Genomic DNA, 18,443 nt, shown 5'->3' with positions numbered 1-18,443 from the left:
GTATGAATCTCGGGGACAAAGTGGAATAGAAAAGAAAATCATCTAATCATGTAACCAGTAAAATTTAATTTATATAAAATTTAAAAATACACAAAACTAGTACACTGTCTAGGGACACAAATGTGGCAAAACTTAAAAGAAAACAGTGATGTGAAATTTATAGCAGTGGTTTCACTGAGGGCAGAGAAAGGAAGGGATTTGGACTGGGTAGGGGAATTTCCCAGTCAGTGGTGGTGTTCTTTTCTTACATTAGTTTTTATTTATTTATTTTGAGATGGAATCTCTCTCTGTCGCCCAGGCTGGAGTGCAGTAGCGATCTTAGCTCACTGCATCCTCCGCCTCCAGGGTCCAAGTGATTCTTGTGCCTCAGCCTCCTGAGTAGCTGGGATTATAGGTGTGTGCTACCATGCCTGGCTAAGTTTTGTATTTTCAGTAGAGATGGGTTTCGCCACGTTGGCCAGGCTGGTCTTGAATTCCTGGCCTCCCGTGATTTGCTGGCCTCCCAAAGTGCTGGCACTTTGTGTTGGCATGAGCCACCATGCCCAGCCTTTTCTTACATTGCTTGATGAGTACTTTGGTGTTTATGGCATTGTGATTCTTTATACTTTACATATATTTTATAAATTTTAAAAATTGATTCTATATTATAAACATTGATTTTACAAATTAAGAGATTTTTTAAAGTTTTTGCTTACTTTTGTTAGTAATGCTTTTTAGTTGTGACTGGCCCTGTTGTAATTGGCAGATGTGATTTAACAAAACAGATCAGGTAGGAAAGATTCCTGAGAGATGTACAATAGATGTCGAAGGTAGAATAATGGTTAACTTTTAGGTTCTGTGCTAACTGCTTAATGTTCATTCTCTTTCAGTCAGCATATCTCTGTGGTAGGCACTATCTTCTCCTTTTGGCAGATGTGGATGCTGAGGTTTAGAGAGATTAAGTAATGAACTCAAGGTCACACAGCTAGTAAGAGGTAGAGCCTGCACTGGGACCTAGGTTTGTCTGACTCTATGATGCTATTCTAGTGGGTTATGGGGACTGAGAATAAAATATTTGAACTCAGGTTTCCCTCTAAAATCACTTATCATCTTGTGTTTATAATGTGAGAAGTTTCATAAGTCAACCGTCCAACTAATTTTATTTATATTCCATGTACTTAGAAACTTTTAAAAATTGTCCTTTTGGCATTTTGTATTCTTAAGAAAAAAGCCATGCACTGCAAAAACTGTTATCCATACCATTTACACCCTAATTAAAGGAAGAACCAAAATGACCCATAATCTTCTTATTGCAGGGAAAAAGCTTTAATCTTGCTTTTAATGTTAAAGTGTCTCACTGAAGTTCCCTCTTACTGTCCTGAATTATTTCAGTATTTTCCTGTTTTCTTTATAGTTTGATTCATCCAGATTCCTCAAATACTCCTCTTTCAACAAGACTTGTATCTGTACAAGAAGATGCTGGGAAATCTCCTGCTCGAAATAGGTAAACTGACAAATGAAAACAGTATTTTCTGATGTTTATTTCTTTTCATGCTAATAAGAAGAACAAATGGATTAAAAGGGTGGGGTTGATTGTCATGTACTTTCTTAGCTCTAAAAGCTGAATTAAACTAGTGTTTTCTTTTTGGTATTCAGCTCTTGTTTCCATTCTCTCAGTGACTCTTGGCAACATTCTCCATTGACTTTTGAGTTTGGAACCTACACCATCCTTTCTCTTCTAGTTAAATAAGATATGAAGGATGTGAGGGAATGAGCCATGTGGACATTTTGTGGAGGAGGACATTTTCTGGGAGGAAATACACCTGGCAAGGAATAACAAGGAATCCTATGGTAATGGAGTAGAGCAGTCTTAGTTAATCCCTAAGGACTCTGTCATTTACTTTGAGTGAGATGGGAAGCTGTTGGAGAGTTTTACATTTTTTGTTGTTAATTTTTAATTGCTTTGAAAAAAATGTCAAATTTGCAGAAAAGTGGCAAGGACAGAAAAATGTATCTTCATCTATTCTTCATTAAGATTTGCTAATTTATATTTTGCCCTTTTGCTTTCTAATTTTTTCTTTTTTAAATTTTTATTTTATTATTTTTTAATAAATTATAGAGATGGGGTTTCACTTTATTGTTCAGGATAGTCTTCAACTTCTGACCTCAAGCGATTCTCCCACCTCGTACTCCCAAAGCGTTGGGATTGTAGGCATGAGCCACTGCACTTGGCCGTCGTTATTTATATTGTATATACATATATGCATATTTTCTGAACCATTTGAGAGTAAGTTACAGACATCATTACCCTTTATATTTTCTTAGTTAATACAGTTTATTTTTTATAGCAGTTTTAAGGTTCATGGAAAAAATTAGCAGAAAGCACAGAGAGATCCCTTATAGCCCCTGTCTCCACACATGTACAATCTTCATGACCATCAGTGTCCTCCACCAGAGTGGCATATTTATTGTAATCAATGAACCTACTTTGACACATCATTATCATCCAAAAGCCCATAGTTAACAATAGAGTTCACTGTTGGTGTTGAATATTCTATGGGTTTGGGCAAATGTATAATAACATGCATGCATCATTGTTGTACTCTACAGAATAGGTTCTCTGCCCAAAAAGTCTACTGAGCTCCCTCCTATTTATCCCTTCCTCTCCCCAACCCATACAATCTTTAGTCTTTTTACTGTCTCCATAGTTTTGCTTTTCCAAGAATTGACTCATCGTTGAAATTATACAGTGTGTAGACTTTTCAGATTGGCTTCTTTCACCTACTAATAAGCATTTAAGTTTTCTCCATGTCTTTTCATAGCTTGATAGCTCTTTTCTTTTTAGTGATGAATAATATCCCATTGTCTAGATTTGTCATAGTTTATGTATCTACTCACCTATCGAAGGACATCTCCATTACTTTAAGTTTTATAATGAAGTTTATAATGAGAAGTTTTATAATGAGAGTTTTTATAATGAAGGAATATTGGATTTTGTCAAATGCTTTTTCTATATCAATGATATGATTATGTAATTATTCTTCTGTAACTGATTGATGTGATGAGTTATATTAATTGATTTTTGAGTGTTGAGCCAGCCTTGCATACCTGTGATAAATCCCACTTGGTTGTGGTATATAGAGTTTTTTAAACATTGTTGGATTGGATTTGTTACTGTTTTGTTGAGGATAATAGGCTGTGGTTTCCTTTTCTTGTCATGTCTTTGTCTGGTTCTGGTATGAGGGAAATGCTGGCCTCATTGACTGAATTAGAAAGTACTCCCTTGGATTCTATCTTCAGGAAAATTTTGTAGAGAATTGACATATTTCTTTCTTAAATGTTTGGTAGAATTGAGTGAATGAATTTGGGCTTGGTGCTTTCTGTTTTGGAAGGTTACTAATTGCTGATTCAATTTCTTTAAGAGAAATAGGACTATTTTGATTTTCATTTCTGATATTAGTACTTTGGGTTTTCCCGTTTTTTTCTTAGCCTAGCTGGAGACTTACTGATTTTATTGATCTTTTCAAAGAACTGGCTTTGTTGATTCTCTCTGTTGATTCCTGTTCTCAGTTTCATTGACTTCTGCTCTAATCTTTATTATTATTTTTCCTGTGTTCACTTTGGATTTAACATGCTTCTTAACCTCTTTGTTCCCTAAGGAGGAAACTTAGATGATTGATTTTAGATATTTTTCTTTATTTTTTATTTTTTATTTTTTGAGATGGGGTTTCACTATGTTGGCCAGGCTGGTCTTGAACTCCTGACCTCATGATCTGCCTCAGCCTTCCAAAGTGCTGGGATTACAGGTGTGAGCCACCTCATCTGGCTTTAGATCTTTTTCTTAAATGTATGCACTTGGTGCTGTGAATTTCCTGCTAAGCACTGCTTTCGTTGCATTCCACGAATTTAGATAGGTTGTATTTTAAATTTTCATTTAGTTAAAAATATTTAAAAAATTTTCTTGATATTCTTGTTTGACTCATTTTTATTTTTTACAAGTGTGTTGTTTCATCTCCAAAGGATTTTAGGATTTTGTAGCTGTCTTTCTGTTAATTATTTCTAGTTTGATTCAGTTTTGGTTGTTGAAGGCAGATATTGTATGTTTTCTACTCTCTTAAATTTGATATGGTGTGTCTTATGGCCCAGAATGTGGTCTGTTTTGGTGAATGTTCCATGTGACTTGAGAAGAATGAGTATGCTGTTGTTGGATCAAGTGGTCTATAAGATGTTTGGTTTATCCACCTGATTGATGGTGTTGTTGAGTTCAGCTCTGCTGTTACTGATTTTCTCTCTGCTGGATATGTGTCCGTTTCTGATAGAGGGGTTAAAGTCTCCAGCTGTACTAATGGGTTCATCTGTTTCTCCTGTAGTTCTATCAGTTTTTGCCTCATATATTTTGGTACTCTATTGTTAGGAGCATAAATATTAAGGATTGTTATATCTTTTGGAATATTGATTTATTTATCATTATGTAATGTCCCTCTTTATCTTTGATAACTTTCCTTGCTCTGAAGTCTTTCTGAAAATTAATCCAAACGTATTTTTGGATCTTGTTTTTTGATCCATTCTAACCATCTCTGTCTTTTAGTTGGTGTATTTAGACTATTGACATTTAAGGTGGTTACTGATGTAGTTAGATTAATATCTGCCATATTTATTACTGTTTTCTACTTGTTGCCCTTGGTCTTTTTTCCTGTTTTTGTCTTCCACACCTTTTCCACCTTTACGTTTTTAATTGAGCATTTTAAATTATTCTATTTTCTCTTTTTAAAAGCGTATCAGTTGTATTCTTTTAACTTTTTTAGTGATTGCCCTAGAGTTTGCAATAACTTACAGCTAATCCACATTTACTTTCAAATAATACTGTACTGCTTCCCAATTTTTCCCTCCTATTTGTTGTATCATTGCCGTTCATTTCACTTACATATAAGCATGCAGACCTATGTAATTGAATACATTGTTGCTATTACTATTTTGAACAAATAGTTATCTGTCACATCAACTAAGAGTAAGAAAAAGAAAAGTTTTTGCTTTCACTTATTTCTTCTTTGATACTTTTCTTTGTGTATTAATAGATCTAAGTTTCTGACCTATACTGTATTCCTTCTCTCTGAAGAAATTCTTTTCAGCATTTTTTGAAACGCAGGTCTACTGGTAAAAAATTCCCTCAGTTTTTATTTGTCTGACAAAGTCTTCTCCTTCACTTTTGACGGGTATCATCAGGGTACGGAATTCTAGGTTGGTAGCTTTTTTCTCTCAACACCTTAAATATTTCACTTCATTCTTTTCGCTTGTATGGTTTCTGAGGAGAAGTCAGATGTATTTATTATCTTTGATCATCTGTAGGTAAGTTTTTAATTTTTTTTCTTGAACTAGAGATGGGGTCTTGCTGTGTTGCCCAAGCTGGTCTCAAACTCCTGGCCTCAAGTGATCTTCTTGCCTTGGCCTCCCAAAGTGTAGGGATTACAGGTCTGAGCCACCACGCTTGGTCTCTAAGGTGGTTTTTTCCAAGATCTTTTTCTTTATTTTTGATTATCTGCAGTGAATACACTTAGTTTTGCCTAACTGTAGTTTTTTCACATTTATCCACACTCATCTTCTTTGAGCTTCCCGGACTTGTGGCGTGGTGACTGACATTAATCTAGGGGAGATTCTCAGTCATTATGGTTTCAAATATTGCTTGTGTTCCTTTCTCTCTTCTTTTTTTTGATATTCCCATTACATTTATATCATACCTTTTGTAGTTGTCCCACAGTTCTTGGATATTGTTTGTTCAGTCTTTTTTCTATTTGCTTTTCAGTTTTGGCAGTTTCTGTTGAGATAGCCTCAAGTTCAGAGATTCTTTCCTTACCTCTGTCTAGTCTACTAAGAGCCCATCAGAGGCACTCTTCTTTTCTGTTACGGTGTTTTTGATCCCTTTCATTTCCTTTTTGCTTCTTTCTTAGAATATCCATCTTATGCTTACATTATCTGTCTGTTCTTGCCTGTTTACTTTTCCCATTAACACCCTTAGCATATTATTGTTTAAAAACAATTCCTAGACTGATAATTTCCACACTTATGTTGAGCCTGTTTCTGAGGCTTGTTCATTGTCTTCAAACTGTTTTTTGGCTTTCATTATGCCTTGTGATTATTTGTTGAAATGTAAACATGCTGTACTGGGTAGAAGGCACTGTGGTAAATAGCCCTTCAGTGATGTAGTGTTAGGATGTGAGGGGAGATGAGGTGGTCTCTAGTCCTGTGAGTCACTCTCCCAGGTGAGCCTGTGCCTCTGAACTGTGAACTTTATCAATGCTTCTCATTTTTCCCCCTCTTAGGTGAGACAGAATGGCTGAAGGAGGCTGGAGTTGGGGATTTTTCTTCCTCTGTGTGGAAGGCAAGAAGGGCCTGGGGTTGGGGATTTTCCTCTTCCTGGGTAGGTTAACTCTGATATAACTCCAGTAGATTAGGCTCTGGTAAAATAGTTTTTCCTTAGGGCAGGACTTGTTATGGAGAATAGAATGCTCTGATATATTTTAAAATTGTTTAATCTCTCCCACTGTTGGAAGCCAGAAGCCGGAAGGAATTTTTCTCTGACATTCATGTGAGGACATGGTAGATCTGGAAGTGAAACTCCCAGAAGCATCCCCACCACCCCCATGGCTGGCTTTACCTAGAATTTGTATCTCTGGTTTGTTTACAGTGAGCCCCGAGGAGTTTGTCAGTTTTTGAGTCGAGGTTTTCCTGATTCCCATGGAGGTTTCTGCTCCAGTGAGTTGTGATTTTCTCTATCTGCTTGTCTGCCTCTGCAGTATTTGGGACAGCATTTGCTTTGTGACCTCACTTTTCTGATGGATCTAAGAAAAGTTGATGATTTCTCTATTTGCTCAGGTTCTAGTTGTTGGGATGGAGTGAAGATCTTCACATGCTAGACCAGAAATGGAAAGTCTTATTTTTTACTTTTGAGTACTTAAGTGTTTGCCTTTGGAACAGTCGTGTTCTCTTACATAGCAAATTTAGGAAATTGTAACAGTAGTAAATTTCTATTATCCCCATATTGTAGGTATTCCGATTTTGCCAATTGTCTTAATAGTGTTGTTTGTACTGATTTTCCCCCAATCTGTGATCCAGTTGAGAATCATACATTGAATTTAGTCATGTGTCTTGGTTTTCTTTACTCTGGCGAAGACCAGTTGTTTAGTTAGAATGCCCATCAATTTAAGTTTGTCAGAAGCTTCCTATGATTAGATTTAGGCTGTGCAGTTTTGGAGCAGAAATACTACATGAGTGCTACATCCTTCTCAATCTGTTATGTTGTAAAGGACACAATACAAGTTTATCCCGTTGGTGATGTTGACTTGATCTCTTGCATGTTGGGTTTCTCCACTGTAGTTACTATTGTATCCTTTGTAATTAGTAAGTAATATGTGGGGGAGATACTTTGAAACTGCATTAATACTCTCTATCTTACTAATCTTTCAGTCAATAGTTTTAGCATTCACTTATGATACTTGTTGAAATGCAACGTTATTATATTTGCAAAATTGTGATTTTTCTAAATCCGTCATTGCTTCTACATTTATTAGCTGACATTTTACTCTGAAAAGGTTTCCCTTTTTGCAGACTTTTGGGTGAAATGTGGAAGGATGACATGACTTGATATATGTATAATACACACACACACACACACACACACACACACACACACACACACACATTTTTAAAAGACAAAGTCTTGCCTTGTTGCCCCGGCTGGAGTGCAGTGGCATGATTTCAGCTCACTGCAACCTCTACCTCCCGGGTTCAAGCACTTCTTGTGCCTCAGCCTCCCGAGTAGCTGGAATTATAGGCACCTGCCACCATGCCCAGCTAATTTTTGCATTTTTAGTAGAGACAGGGTCTCCCCATGTTGGCCAGGCTGGTCTTGAAATCCTGACCTCAGGTGACCCACTCGCCCCAACCTCACAGAGTGCTGGGATTACAGGTGTGAGCCACCATGCCCAGCTGAAATAGACAAATTCTAAATATATTTTGATTTTAGAGCTAATAGGATTTGCTAATCAACTGGATATAGGCTTCAACAGAAAGATACCAAAGATGACTCAGGTCTTTGGCCTGAGTAGTTGAAGGGGTGGAATTGCCAACTGGGAGGAACAGTTTGGTTTTAGACACGTTGAATTTGAGATGTCTTCTAGGCATCCAAGTGAAAGGTCAAATAGTTGGGTATATGAGTCCAGAATTTAGGAGGGGGGTACAGGCTAGAGATATAAACTTTGATGTTGTCATCATGGTATTTCAAGCTATGAACTTGGATGGAGATCAAGAGAATGAGTGTGAAAAGGGAGGAAATAAAGACTAAGGACTGAGATTGGAGAAATCAAAAGAAACCAGAAAGGGAGACAGAGGGAAAGGCCAGTGAGGTAACAGGAAAACCAGGAGGGTATTTATCTTATTAGTCAAGTGGAGAAAGTTTTTCAAAGAAGGAGAGCTATGTGGCTGATACGTTAAGTAAGATGAAGAGTGAAAACTGACTATTGGATTTAACGACAACATTGGGAATCTTAATTTTTTTTTTTTTTGAGAGGGAGTCTTGCTCTGTTGCCCAGGCTGGAGTGCAGTGGCATGATCTTGGCTCACTGCAACCTCCACCTCCTGGGTTCAAGCAATTCTCTTGCTTCAGTAGCTGCGATTACAGGCACTTGCCACCATGCCCAGCTAATTTTTATATTTTTAGTAGAGATGGAGTTTCACCATGTTGGTCAGGCTGGTCTCAAACTCCTGACCTTGTGATCCTCCTGCCTTGGCCTCCCAAAGTGCTGGGATTATAGGCGTGAGCCACTGTGCCCGGCCAACATTGGTAATCTTGATAGGCAGTTTCAGTGGGTTGTTTGGGGTTCAAGAGATAATGGAAGAATTACTGGAAATGGGAGTTTTGCTATAAAGTAGAGGGATGTGGAGTCAAGAGATGACTTTTTAAAGAGAGAGAGAAAATTACAGTATTCCTGTTGGCATGTTTAGAAGTTTAGGGATAACTGTGCTAATTTACAGTGTATCTCCCCGTGTTTTGAATTAATGCTAAGATTGATATAAGTCTTAGGAAAGATGTAATTTAGTCAATGAATGCTGTCTCTAAATATAATTTTAATCAGTATTCTTGCTACTAGCCTTCTTCTTAGAGCATTTGACAGCAAAATTGACTAATTTTCTTTTATTCTTGTTGCCACTATATTAGAGTATGTACAGGGGTAGTTAGAATGATAGAGAAGTAGAATGTATGGATAATGCACCCATTGGAAAAGAGATTAAAATTAATTAAGACATAATAGCAAGCATTCACTGAAAGACTAGGCCAAGAAATAAATAACTGATTATTTTAAAAAATTGCTTATTGGCTGGGCGTGGTGGCTCATGTCTGTAATCCCAGCACTTTGGAGGCCAAGGTGGGTGGATCACAAGGTCAGGAGATTAAGACCATCTGGCTAACACAGTGAAAGCCCATCTCTGCTAAAAATACAAAAAATTAGTCTGGTGTGGTGTCACGTGCTTATAGTCCCAGCTACTCGGGAGGCTGAGGCAGGAGAGTCGCTTGAATCCGGGAAATGGAGGTTGCAGTGAGCCAAGATTGTGCCACTGCCCTCCAGCCTGGGTGGCAGAAAGAGACTCCGTCTCAAAAAAAAAAAAAAAAAAAATTGCTTATCGACTATTTGATATCAGTGTTTTCCTATTAACTGACACTTTGCTAAACCTGCGAATAATTTAAATTACTTTAAAAAATATTTTATCTTCATACAGGGAAATCTTGGTTTTCAATTGACACCTAATTGTAGGTGGCAGCCCTGATACATATTAGTTGAGTTTAGGTTTTAAACATAATAGTCCAGCTACTTTAGACAGATTAATCTCTTATTCTTGATATCTTTATCTGTAAAATAGAGCTAGCAATACATATTTCATAGGACGCTGTGAAGATTAAATTTGGGAAGTACAGATTCTGCTGTAATGAAGGAGTTGTATAGTCTAATACATGATAGGTATTTTTGACTTTTATCCTTTACGTGGAAGCTAAAATTGGGTTTAATTTTTTCTAGGTAGAAGTTAACTAAATTTTTAGTTACTTTTTCTTTTAAATGAATTAAAGCTTGTTTGATGCTGTTGGTATTCCATTTCTAAGTCATTTGTTTGGTAACTTTGCCAAGAGTCAGAATTAAGGATATGTATGAATACTGATATTATGAGAAAAAACACATTTCTTGTAATTTTTTTTACTGACAAAATAATGTAATAATATTCGAGGATAATATTTTAAATATAGGTCTACTAGTGAGAAGAAAATAATTCTTTTTTGGGGAATAACACTTTGCTTATTTGGGCTTCAAAATTAGTGTTCCTTTCATCAGATTGATTGCATTGTAGATAATTCAGCTATGAAAACCTTATTACTTCATGGGCTATACAAAAACAGGAAGCAGGCTAGATTTGGCCTGTGGGCCATAGTTTCCTGACCCTGATCTGGAAGATTATTTTGCATTTAGTTGTCATACTTTATATTTGTCAGTTAAAAAAAAATCCACTAACTTGCAGCATTTTAACAAGAAGACTTTGTATCTATTCCTTTTGAAATATTACTGATATATGAGCTATATAATTGTTTTCCTGTAATTTTTCCATAACTACTTCCTTTTAAACTTATTTCCAAGTAATTTTATAACACACAGCTTTAGAATTGCAAACTATAGACTTACATAGAATTGCAAATATCGTACAGAGTTTCTGGGTATCCTTTATCAAATTTATTTCAATGATAACATCATGCATAACCATCATAACTACTTTTAAAAGTATCCTTAACATTGGTAAATAAATATTTATTTAAAAATAAATTTTCTCTGTAATTTTATTTATTGAAGAAGAATTTACACCTGTGATTTCACTTTTTGTTTTTATTTCCAGATCAGCCAGCATTACTAACCTGTCACTGGATAGATCTGGTTCTCCTATGGTACCTACATACGAGACATCTGTCAGTCCCCAGGCTAACCGAACATATGTTAGGACAGAGACCACTGAAGATGAACGCAAAATTCTTCTGGTACTGGTCCAGTATCCTTGACGCATTGCTGGTTTTGAGCATAGAGAGTGTTTATGTGATAGAATCTTTTTTTAATTTTTGAGACAGAGTCTCACTGTGTCCCCCAGCCTGGGGTGCAGTGGTGTGATCTTGGCTCACTGCAACCTCTGCCTGCTGGATTCAAGCAATTCTGGTGCCTCAGCCTTCCAAGTAGCTAGGATTACAGGCACATGCCACCATACTTGGCTAATTTTTTGTATTTTTAGTAGAGATATGGCTTCACCATGTTGGCAAGGCTGGTCTGACCTCAAGTGATCCACCCCCCTCAGCTTCCCAGAGTGCTGGGATTACAGGCGTGAATCACTGCACCTGGCCTGTCACTGAGTCTTTTAAAAAAGATATATAAATGAAATAGCATATCACTTAAACAGAAGTGATTAGCTTCAGTTTTACTGGGATTACCTGAGTGATAGGTCAAGTATTTTATATTCATTGCATTAATTTTCTTTACCCCTTTTATCTGGTAAAATCAGAATTCAATTGCCTACATAAAAAGATAGCTTAACTCTTAGGTCCCATATTGCTATTTAAGCTTTGAAACATGTTTGTTATACACATGTAGCACTTTTCAGACATTTAATACTGTATGTGAAATAATAATTATTGAATTTATCTGTGCATAAAATACTGTGTTCAATTCTAAGAGCTACTCAGAGAAATGGAAGGTATAGCTGAGTCCTCAAGCTTATAATTCAAAAGTAGAAATAAGAGCCAGGTATGGTGGCATGCACTTACAGTCCCACCTACTTGGGAGGCTAGGGCGAGAGGACTCTTGAGGCCAGGGGCTTGAGGCTGTGGTGTGCTGTGATCATGCCTCTGAATAGCCACTGCACTCCAACCTGGGCAACATAGCAAGACCTTGTCTCTAAGACAACAAACAAACCAGCAAACCCACAAAAGGTAAAAATAAGATCAAGGAAGAGCCTTAACAGTGGAAGTAGTAATACTTTAATAATAAAAGAATATCAAATAAATAATATGACTGTATGTAATATAAGAATTCAAAAAATAGAAAGCTCATTACTAATGAGGGAATCAGGAAAAGGCTTAAACTGAAGGGCTTGAACTGGACCTTGAGAGATGGAATAGTTTTGGATAGACAGTGAGGATGGTGAATCTTATTTGAAGGTGTGAAGAAAGATACAGAGATGAGAATAAGCGTGGCATTTTCCATGGCCAGAAGTAGGATTTTTTAACTGGGAGAGAGTTTAAGTAGGAGTCAGGGGGCAATGAGAAAGGAAAGTTATTTGGGACTAGCTGGTGGAAGGCAGTGAATTCTGTACTTAGAGGTTTAGATTTGAACCTGTAGTTGCTGAGGAATATTCAGAATTATTTTGAGCAGGGAGTATAAAAAAGTTAACCTGGCAGTTGGGTACATGGTGAGAATCTGGTGGAGTGAAAGCCTCTAGGAGCAGTTACCTTAGGTTAGTGTGATTGACTGTTGTCTCCCTCTGCCTTGCCCTGTCTTCAAAGAAAAATAACTAAGTAGGAGATTGATCATACGTACCATTGACTGAAAAAAAGAAGTATTTGGAATAGTTGATTTTCAAGGGAAAAATTTATATTTGGAATTAGATGAGCTGAGTTCAAGCTGTTCCCATGTATGTTTCATTTGTATTAAGTCATGTGAATTAGCTACATAAAGAAATCCAAATTGGGTTTCCTTTCATGAGTCTAAAAATCACAGGAAAACATCTGAAAAGGTATATAGCATTTTTCTGAAGAGTAACTACTTGCCGTTAATGTGATTGCAGGACAGTGTTCAGTTAAAGGACCTGTGGAAAAAAATTTGCCATCACAGCAGTGGAATGGAGTTTCAAGATCACCGCTACTGGTTGAGAACGCATCCAAACTGCATTGTAGGAAAGGAATTAGTCAACTGGCTAATCCGAAATGGGCACATTGCCACAAGGTATTCTGATCGTAGAAAGAGGTTTCGATATTATTTATTTATTTTGAATGAGAAAACATATTTGAAGATAATAAGAGTTACAGATTTCTTTGAAGAGTTAGGATGCTCTTTGTTTTGGTAATTGATGGTTTAGCTTGCTAATTAGTTAACCCTCCTCCAATCTGAGTTTTAACCAGTAGAGAACAGATACAAGGAGTACAAGAAACCAAATGGTATCATAATTTACCTTATTAAAAGCAGAAGAACTCTACTAAAGGAGGATTGAAGAATGTAGCTGGAACCTAAGGCCAAAGAATTCCCCTGCTACTGTTCGCCAATCTAGACATTGTAACCTGTGTTGAGTATTGGGTCCATAAGCTATGCCCGTCAGGTCCTAACTTGCCTGCCTCATAAATCATTTATAAAAAGAGTAACAGGTCATGCTTTCCAAATAAACGTATCCCCTAACTTTTACTATTTTCTCAGATTAGCTACTCTTCCTCTCATGGGAAGAAAAAAGGTACGTAAAAAAGTAGAGAGAGAAATAACTTTAAGCAGCGAAGCCCTGGTTGTAATTTTGGCTATATGTATTTTTTAGCTTTGTGCTTTTAGTCAAGTTATTCAATTTCTTTGAGATTTCTACAACATGAGGAAAATTATATGGTTCTGTGAATAAACTGTAGGGATGAAGTAATATTGGCTGAAGTGCTTTATAAATTGTGAAACGCCATATAATGTAATGTGTCATTAAGTGTCTATTTCATGTATATATATTTACATGTAGATATGTATATATATATGTGTGTGTGTACACACACACACACACACACACGCACACACACACATTTTATGCCTGTATCTGTAATATTTGGTATTGTCTTATTAAAATGAAGCTCCTTGAAGGTAGGAGCTTTTCTCAATATTGTTTACTCTGTTAAGTGCATGGATTGAATGCTCAGTCAGTGCTTGCTGTTATTAAAATTAGGTTTTGTTAGGACTTGCCTTACCAGTAATTTCTTCTCCTTTACTATAGTACCTGGAAGAATCTTTTAATTTGCTTTAAGTCTCTCTTGTTTTATCCTTTACTTATCCAAGGGCCACTGGAAAATCTAACTCTGATTAGAACTTATCTGGCATTTATAAAACTATTCTGACTGACTTTTAAAACTTCGTTTTTGTGGGTCTTGATTCAGGGCGCAAGCTATAGCAATTGGACAAGCAATGGTTGATGGACGTTGGCTGGATTGTGTTAGCCATCATGACCAGCTTTTCAGAGATGAGTATGCGCTGTATAGACCACTGCAGGTACCTTTCAGTGTTTACTGCCCATTAGAATGTAGCAAGCTTATTTTACAGTCTTTCTTCATCAGTGGGAATAAAGAGTACTTTACTCGAAGACAGTTTTTCTATTTTTACACGATAGGCAGCAGTGATGAAAATGCTGCCATTAAAATCAAACATTTTATTGTTTGCTTTAAATTTGATCAGACAATAAAAAGGAAAAAATAAGAATCAAACACTTTATTCAGTTGGTGTGGTAGTTCTTAAATTTATCTTTATGGTATTATAAGTTGCTTATCATTTAACCTTAATGGTTTTCAATTTTATTATGCCTATGTTTTTGGAACTGAGAGTATAAAATGAAAAATTTTATGGCATCTATTGAAATAATTTTGACTCTAGCACTATTGTATAACAATGGTATACTGATGAATATATGTATTTTTATTCTACTTCTAGGGAAGTAGAAATTATTTAAAAATAGAACTTTAAAGAAAAGATACACTTTTGGTTTATGTAATTTGATATATATAATATATAGGTTATATATATGCACACGTATATAGACATATCCATGCACACACACACATGCGCACACGCACACACACACGTACACATGTGCATTGCTGACCCTTGAGAGTTAGGGATACTGACCTCCTGCATAGTTGAAAATTTGTGGATAATGTTGGACTTCCCCAAAACTTAACTGCTAATAGCTTACTGTTGACTGGGATCTTTATTGATAACAGGCAGTTAATACATATTTTGTATGTTGTATGTATTATATACTATATTCTTACAATAAAGTAAGCTGGAGAAACATGAAGAAAATCATAAGGAAGAGAAACTATATTTACTCTTTAGTGGGTGGAAGTGGATCATCACGAGGTCTTCATCCTCGTTTCATGTTGAGTAGGCTGAGGAGGAGGGAGGAAAAGAAGAGATTGCTTTTACTGTCTCAGGGGTGGCAAAGACAGAAGAAAAATCTACGTATAAGTAGAGCCGTGCAGTTTAAACCCTTGTTCAGGGGTCAACTGTGTAATGTTTAGTAACACCTTTGTGAACTAAAATTGGAAAGTCAGTGGTTAGAAGAGACAGATGACTCCAAAGACTGGTGTAGTGATTGATCAAAAGTTACTTTCCAAGATGTGTTCTGGATAGAGTTGCCCCAGAGTTAAAATAAATTCTAAGCTCACACTCTCAGGACTAAGGCATGAAATGAAGCACTATAAAATCTGTATCAAAAAAGTTTTGTTTTTAATTTACTACCTAAGCCTTCTAGCTAATGAAAATTACAATTTTAAAGAGTGGAATCGTCAATATGATTCTGGTTTATAACTTAGTTTTTGTTTATTTATATATAATTATATAAATTCAATTGTTAGGTGGTAGAAATATTGGACTTCCATTTATTTGTAGTGTGACAGCCTCAACGTTGTTGCCATTGAGGGCCAATTGCTTGGATCCTGTCTTCATCTTTTCAGAGTACAGAATTTTCTGAGACTCCTTCTCCAGACAGTGACTCAGTGAACTCCGTGGAAGGACATTCTGAGCCATCGTGGTTTAAAGACATAAAGTTTGATGACAGTGACACAGAACAGATAGCTGAAGAAGGTGACGATAATTTGGCTAGTGAGTTTAATTTTCTAACATTTTAGTTTCGATGGGTCATTACTGTGTATGTATGATAAAATGATTATCTTGTTTATTGAAATAATTCTGCTTTATGATTTATGGCTCCAACTAAATGGAAACATCTGACAGCAGTCCTTGTCTTAGATACAGTATTTTCTTAAACCAACTTGTTTAGGCTGACATTTCTAGATTTTACCATAGTCTGTAGTTTGCAGCAGCTTAAAAATAACTGAACTAATAATATGGCAGCAGACAACTTTCTCATCTCTTCACTATGATATCAGACTTTCTCTCTGCAGAACCTCCAATATATTTCTTCATTTTAAAAATTGATTTAATATTTAACTTGTTCAAATTTTTATTAAGTCTACACAGAAGTACATGAAAATACTGTATCCATTTTGGTATTGCACATTGGGCTTGTATATTAAAAAAACATTTTTCTCCTTTCCTCCAATACCCTGATAAAACCCATTTTTACTCCCCTCCTCTCCCTATATTTCTTTCCCCTTCCCAACACTAAAAGATTCTGCCAGTCCTAGCAAGCGCACATCAGTCAGCAGTTTCCAGTCCACAGTGGACAGTGACTCAGCCGCTTCTATCAGCCTGAACGTGGAGCTGGACAACGTGAACTTCCATATCAAGAAGCCCTCCAAGTACCCACATGTGCCCCCTCACCCTGCTGACCAAAAAGGTAGGAGGTAGTCACCATCTGGCATCCAAACACAGGCTGGACAGCTGGGCCATAGGATCTCATGCCAGCCTGTCCTTCTGGCTTCCTCTGTCCCATATGGCTAAGGGGATTTGGTGTGGGTTTTGTTCTGCCCTTTCTCATTTGTCCCACACCTCCTCCCCATACCTTTTTTGGTTGATTCCTTTTATTTCTTGTTTTCTCCCTCAGCACCACCATGCCCAGTTTAAAGCTTGTAGTCTTTAAAAGGAACTACATCTTACTGCTCTTCCCATAATGTGCAACTTCCAAGGTGGCATTTCTTTGCATTTATAACATGGATGTTCTGCTCTATTCTTTTCTCTTTCTTCATTTAACATTTTAAAGCCTATTTGCCTTTGCTGTTACCCAGTAACATAATATTTCACTAAACGCATTAAGATGCTTGAACTAGATTGGGGGAAAATCATTCACATATTCCAAAATATCTCCATAATAATTCATAATGCTTATTAAGTATATTCTATATTTATTAAAATAATTTCTTCTCTAATTAATGTAAAATGAATTTATTATTTTTAGCCATCTTATTTCGTGCTTTAGTCTACTGGCTCAAAAATAATAGTGACCATATTTAAAATACATTTGGTGTAAAAGGAGAAAGAAGGTAAACACTGCCAAAATCTAACATAGCAGCACATAAGAAAATGCCTGTTTTTAAAATGGGTGATGAGGTTTACTCTACTGGATATAATTAAAAGCAAATTTAAGTTATAGTCCCATCGTGAAATTGTGTAAAAGTGAATAAATAAAAAATACATGAGTAAATAATTGTGGGATTTTGTTATGTCGTAATAACTGAAAAATTATTATTATAAAGATGAAGCACTTTATTCCATGATTTTACCTGGGGTTTGTATTTTAAACATATAACTGTCTAAAGTTGAATTGTCTCCTTACTTAGATCTGAAATGCTTGCCTAAGTTTCGCAGACTCTATTTTGAGCCTAAAAATATAATCAGGAAACAGAAGCTTTTGAACTAAACATTTATACTGAAATGATTTGATACAAGTTTATATTTCTCCAACAAATTTCTCATAATTGTCGCTATTAGCTATTATCAAGATGTGGTAAAATGGCACTTAAGAGTTGTAATAAAAAGATACATGTTATTTAAAAATAAGAAATTTAGAGAGGGTGTGGTAATGAGTAAGACAGACATCTTTATGGATATCCTCAAAACAGAAATTGGAAAAATGATGGAGAATATTTGGGTGAGTATGAAAGGATGGAAAATCAGCTAGGACAATTGTGTGAGAATTAACTATAGATGGTAGTCACATGGAGGATATTATGAAGGTTTTGAATATAAACTTACAGATGTGGGTCAGGGGCACACAGATGATGAATATCTATTCTCCGGACACACCTGTTGGCAATTGCATTTTACCGTAAGCAGAATGCGAAGTATACTTTTGACTTGCTGATGATTTCACCTTTTGAAATGTTAAAGAAGTTTTGAAAATCTTGAAGAAAGTGACCTGTCATCATAGAATTTGTAATGGCGAAGGATAGACTGCTGAGCACAGTCAGATACTTACTTTTGAAAACCTAGCTTGAGAACATTCAGAGTCGAATGGAACAGGAGGCTCCAGAAATGACATTGTTTTGGTACGACTCCAGATTGTATCTCCAAGGAAATCGACAGGAGAAGCACCTGCAGACGACACAAATATGACTCCTTTGGAACCTCCCTGATCTCAATCCTTTTTTCTTTTTTTAAAGAGAGAGTCTGGCTGTGTTGCTCTGGCTAGAGTGCAGTGGTGCAATCTTGGCTCATGGCAACCTCCACCTCCTGGGTTCAAGTGATTCTCCTACC

The 18,443-nt window shown here is 36.3% G+C and overlaps 1 protein-coding gene across 16 annotated transcripts in view; it reads left to right on the top strand.

The window, feature by feature from the left end:
• Positions 1-18,443, top strand: part of PIKFYVE (phosphoinositide kinase, FYVE-type zinc finger containing) — a 98,302-nt gene that overhangs the window by 30,899 nt on the left and 48,960 nt on the right. For 11 of the 16 annotated variants that reach the window (XM_074399145.1, XM_010336388.3, XM_074399151.1 and 8 more), the window contains 6 exons: positions 1,394-1,483; positions 10,909-11,047; positions 12,841-12,998; positions 14,171-14,282; positions 15,743-15,890; positions 16,420-16,587. In XM_074399145.1, the coding sequence (XP_074255246.1) occupies positions 1,394-1,483; positions 10,909-11,047; positions 12,841-12,998; positions 14,171-14,282; positions 15,743-15,890; positions 16,420-16,587 (815 nt within the window). Of the gene's footprint in view, positions 1-1,393; positions 1,484-1,741; positions 1,831-10,908; positions 11,048-12,840; positions 12,999-14,170; positions 14,283-15,742; positions 15,891-16,419; positions 16,599-18,443 lie in introns of those variants that run through there. The other 5 variants (XM_074399147.1, XM_074399146.1, XM_074399142.1 and 2 more) reach the window with 4 other exon arrangements.

The sequence above is a fragment of the Saimiri boliviensis genome, chromosome 5 (genome assembly GCF_048565385.1).
Source record: "Saimiri boliviensis isolate mSaiBol1 chromosome 5, mSaiBol1.pri, whole genome shotgun sequence".
Taxonomy (NCBI): domain Eukaryota; kingdom Metazoa; phylum Chordata; class Mammalia; order Primates; family Cebidae; genus Saimiri; species Saimiri boliviensis.
The sequence above is the reverse complement of the archived record's forward strand: the minus strand, read 5'-3'. Positions and strand labels throughout refer to the sequence as shown.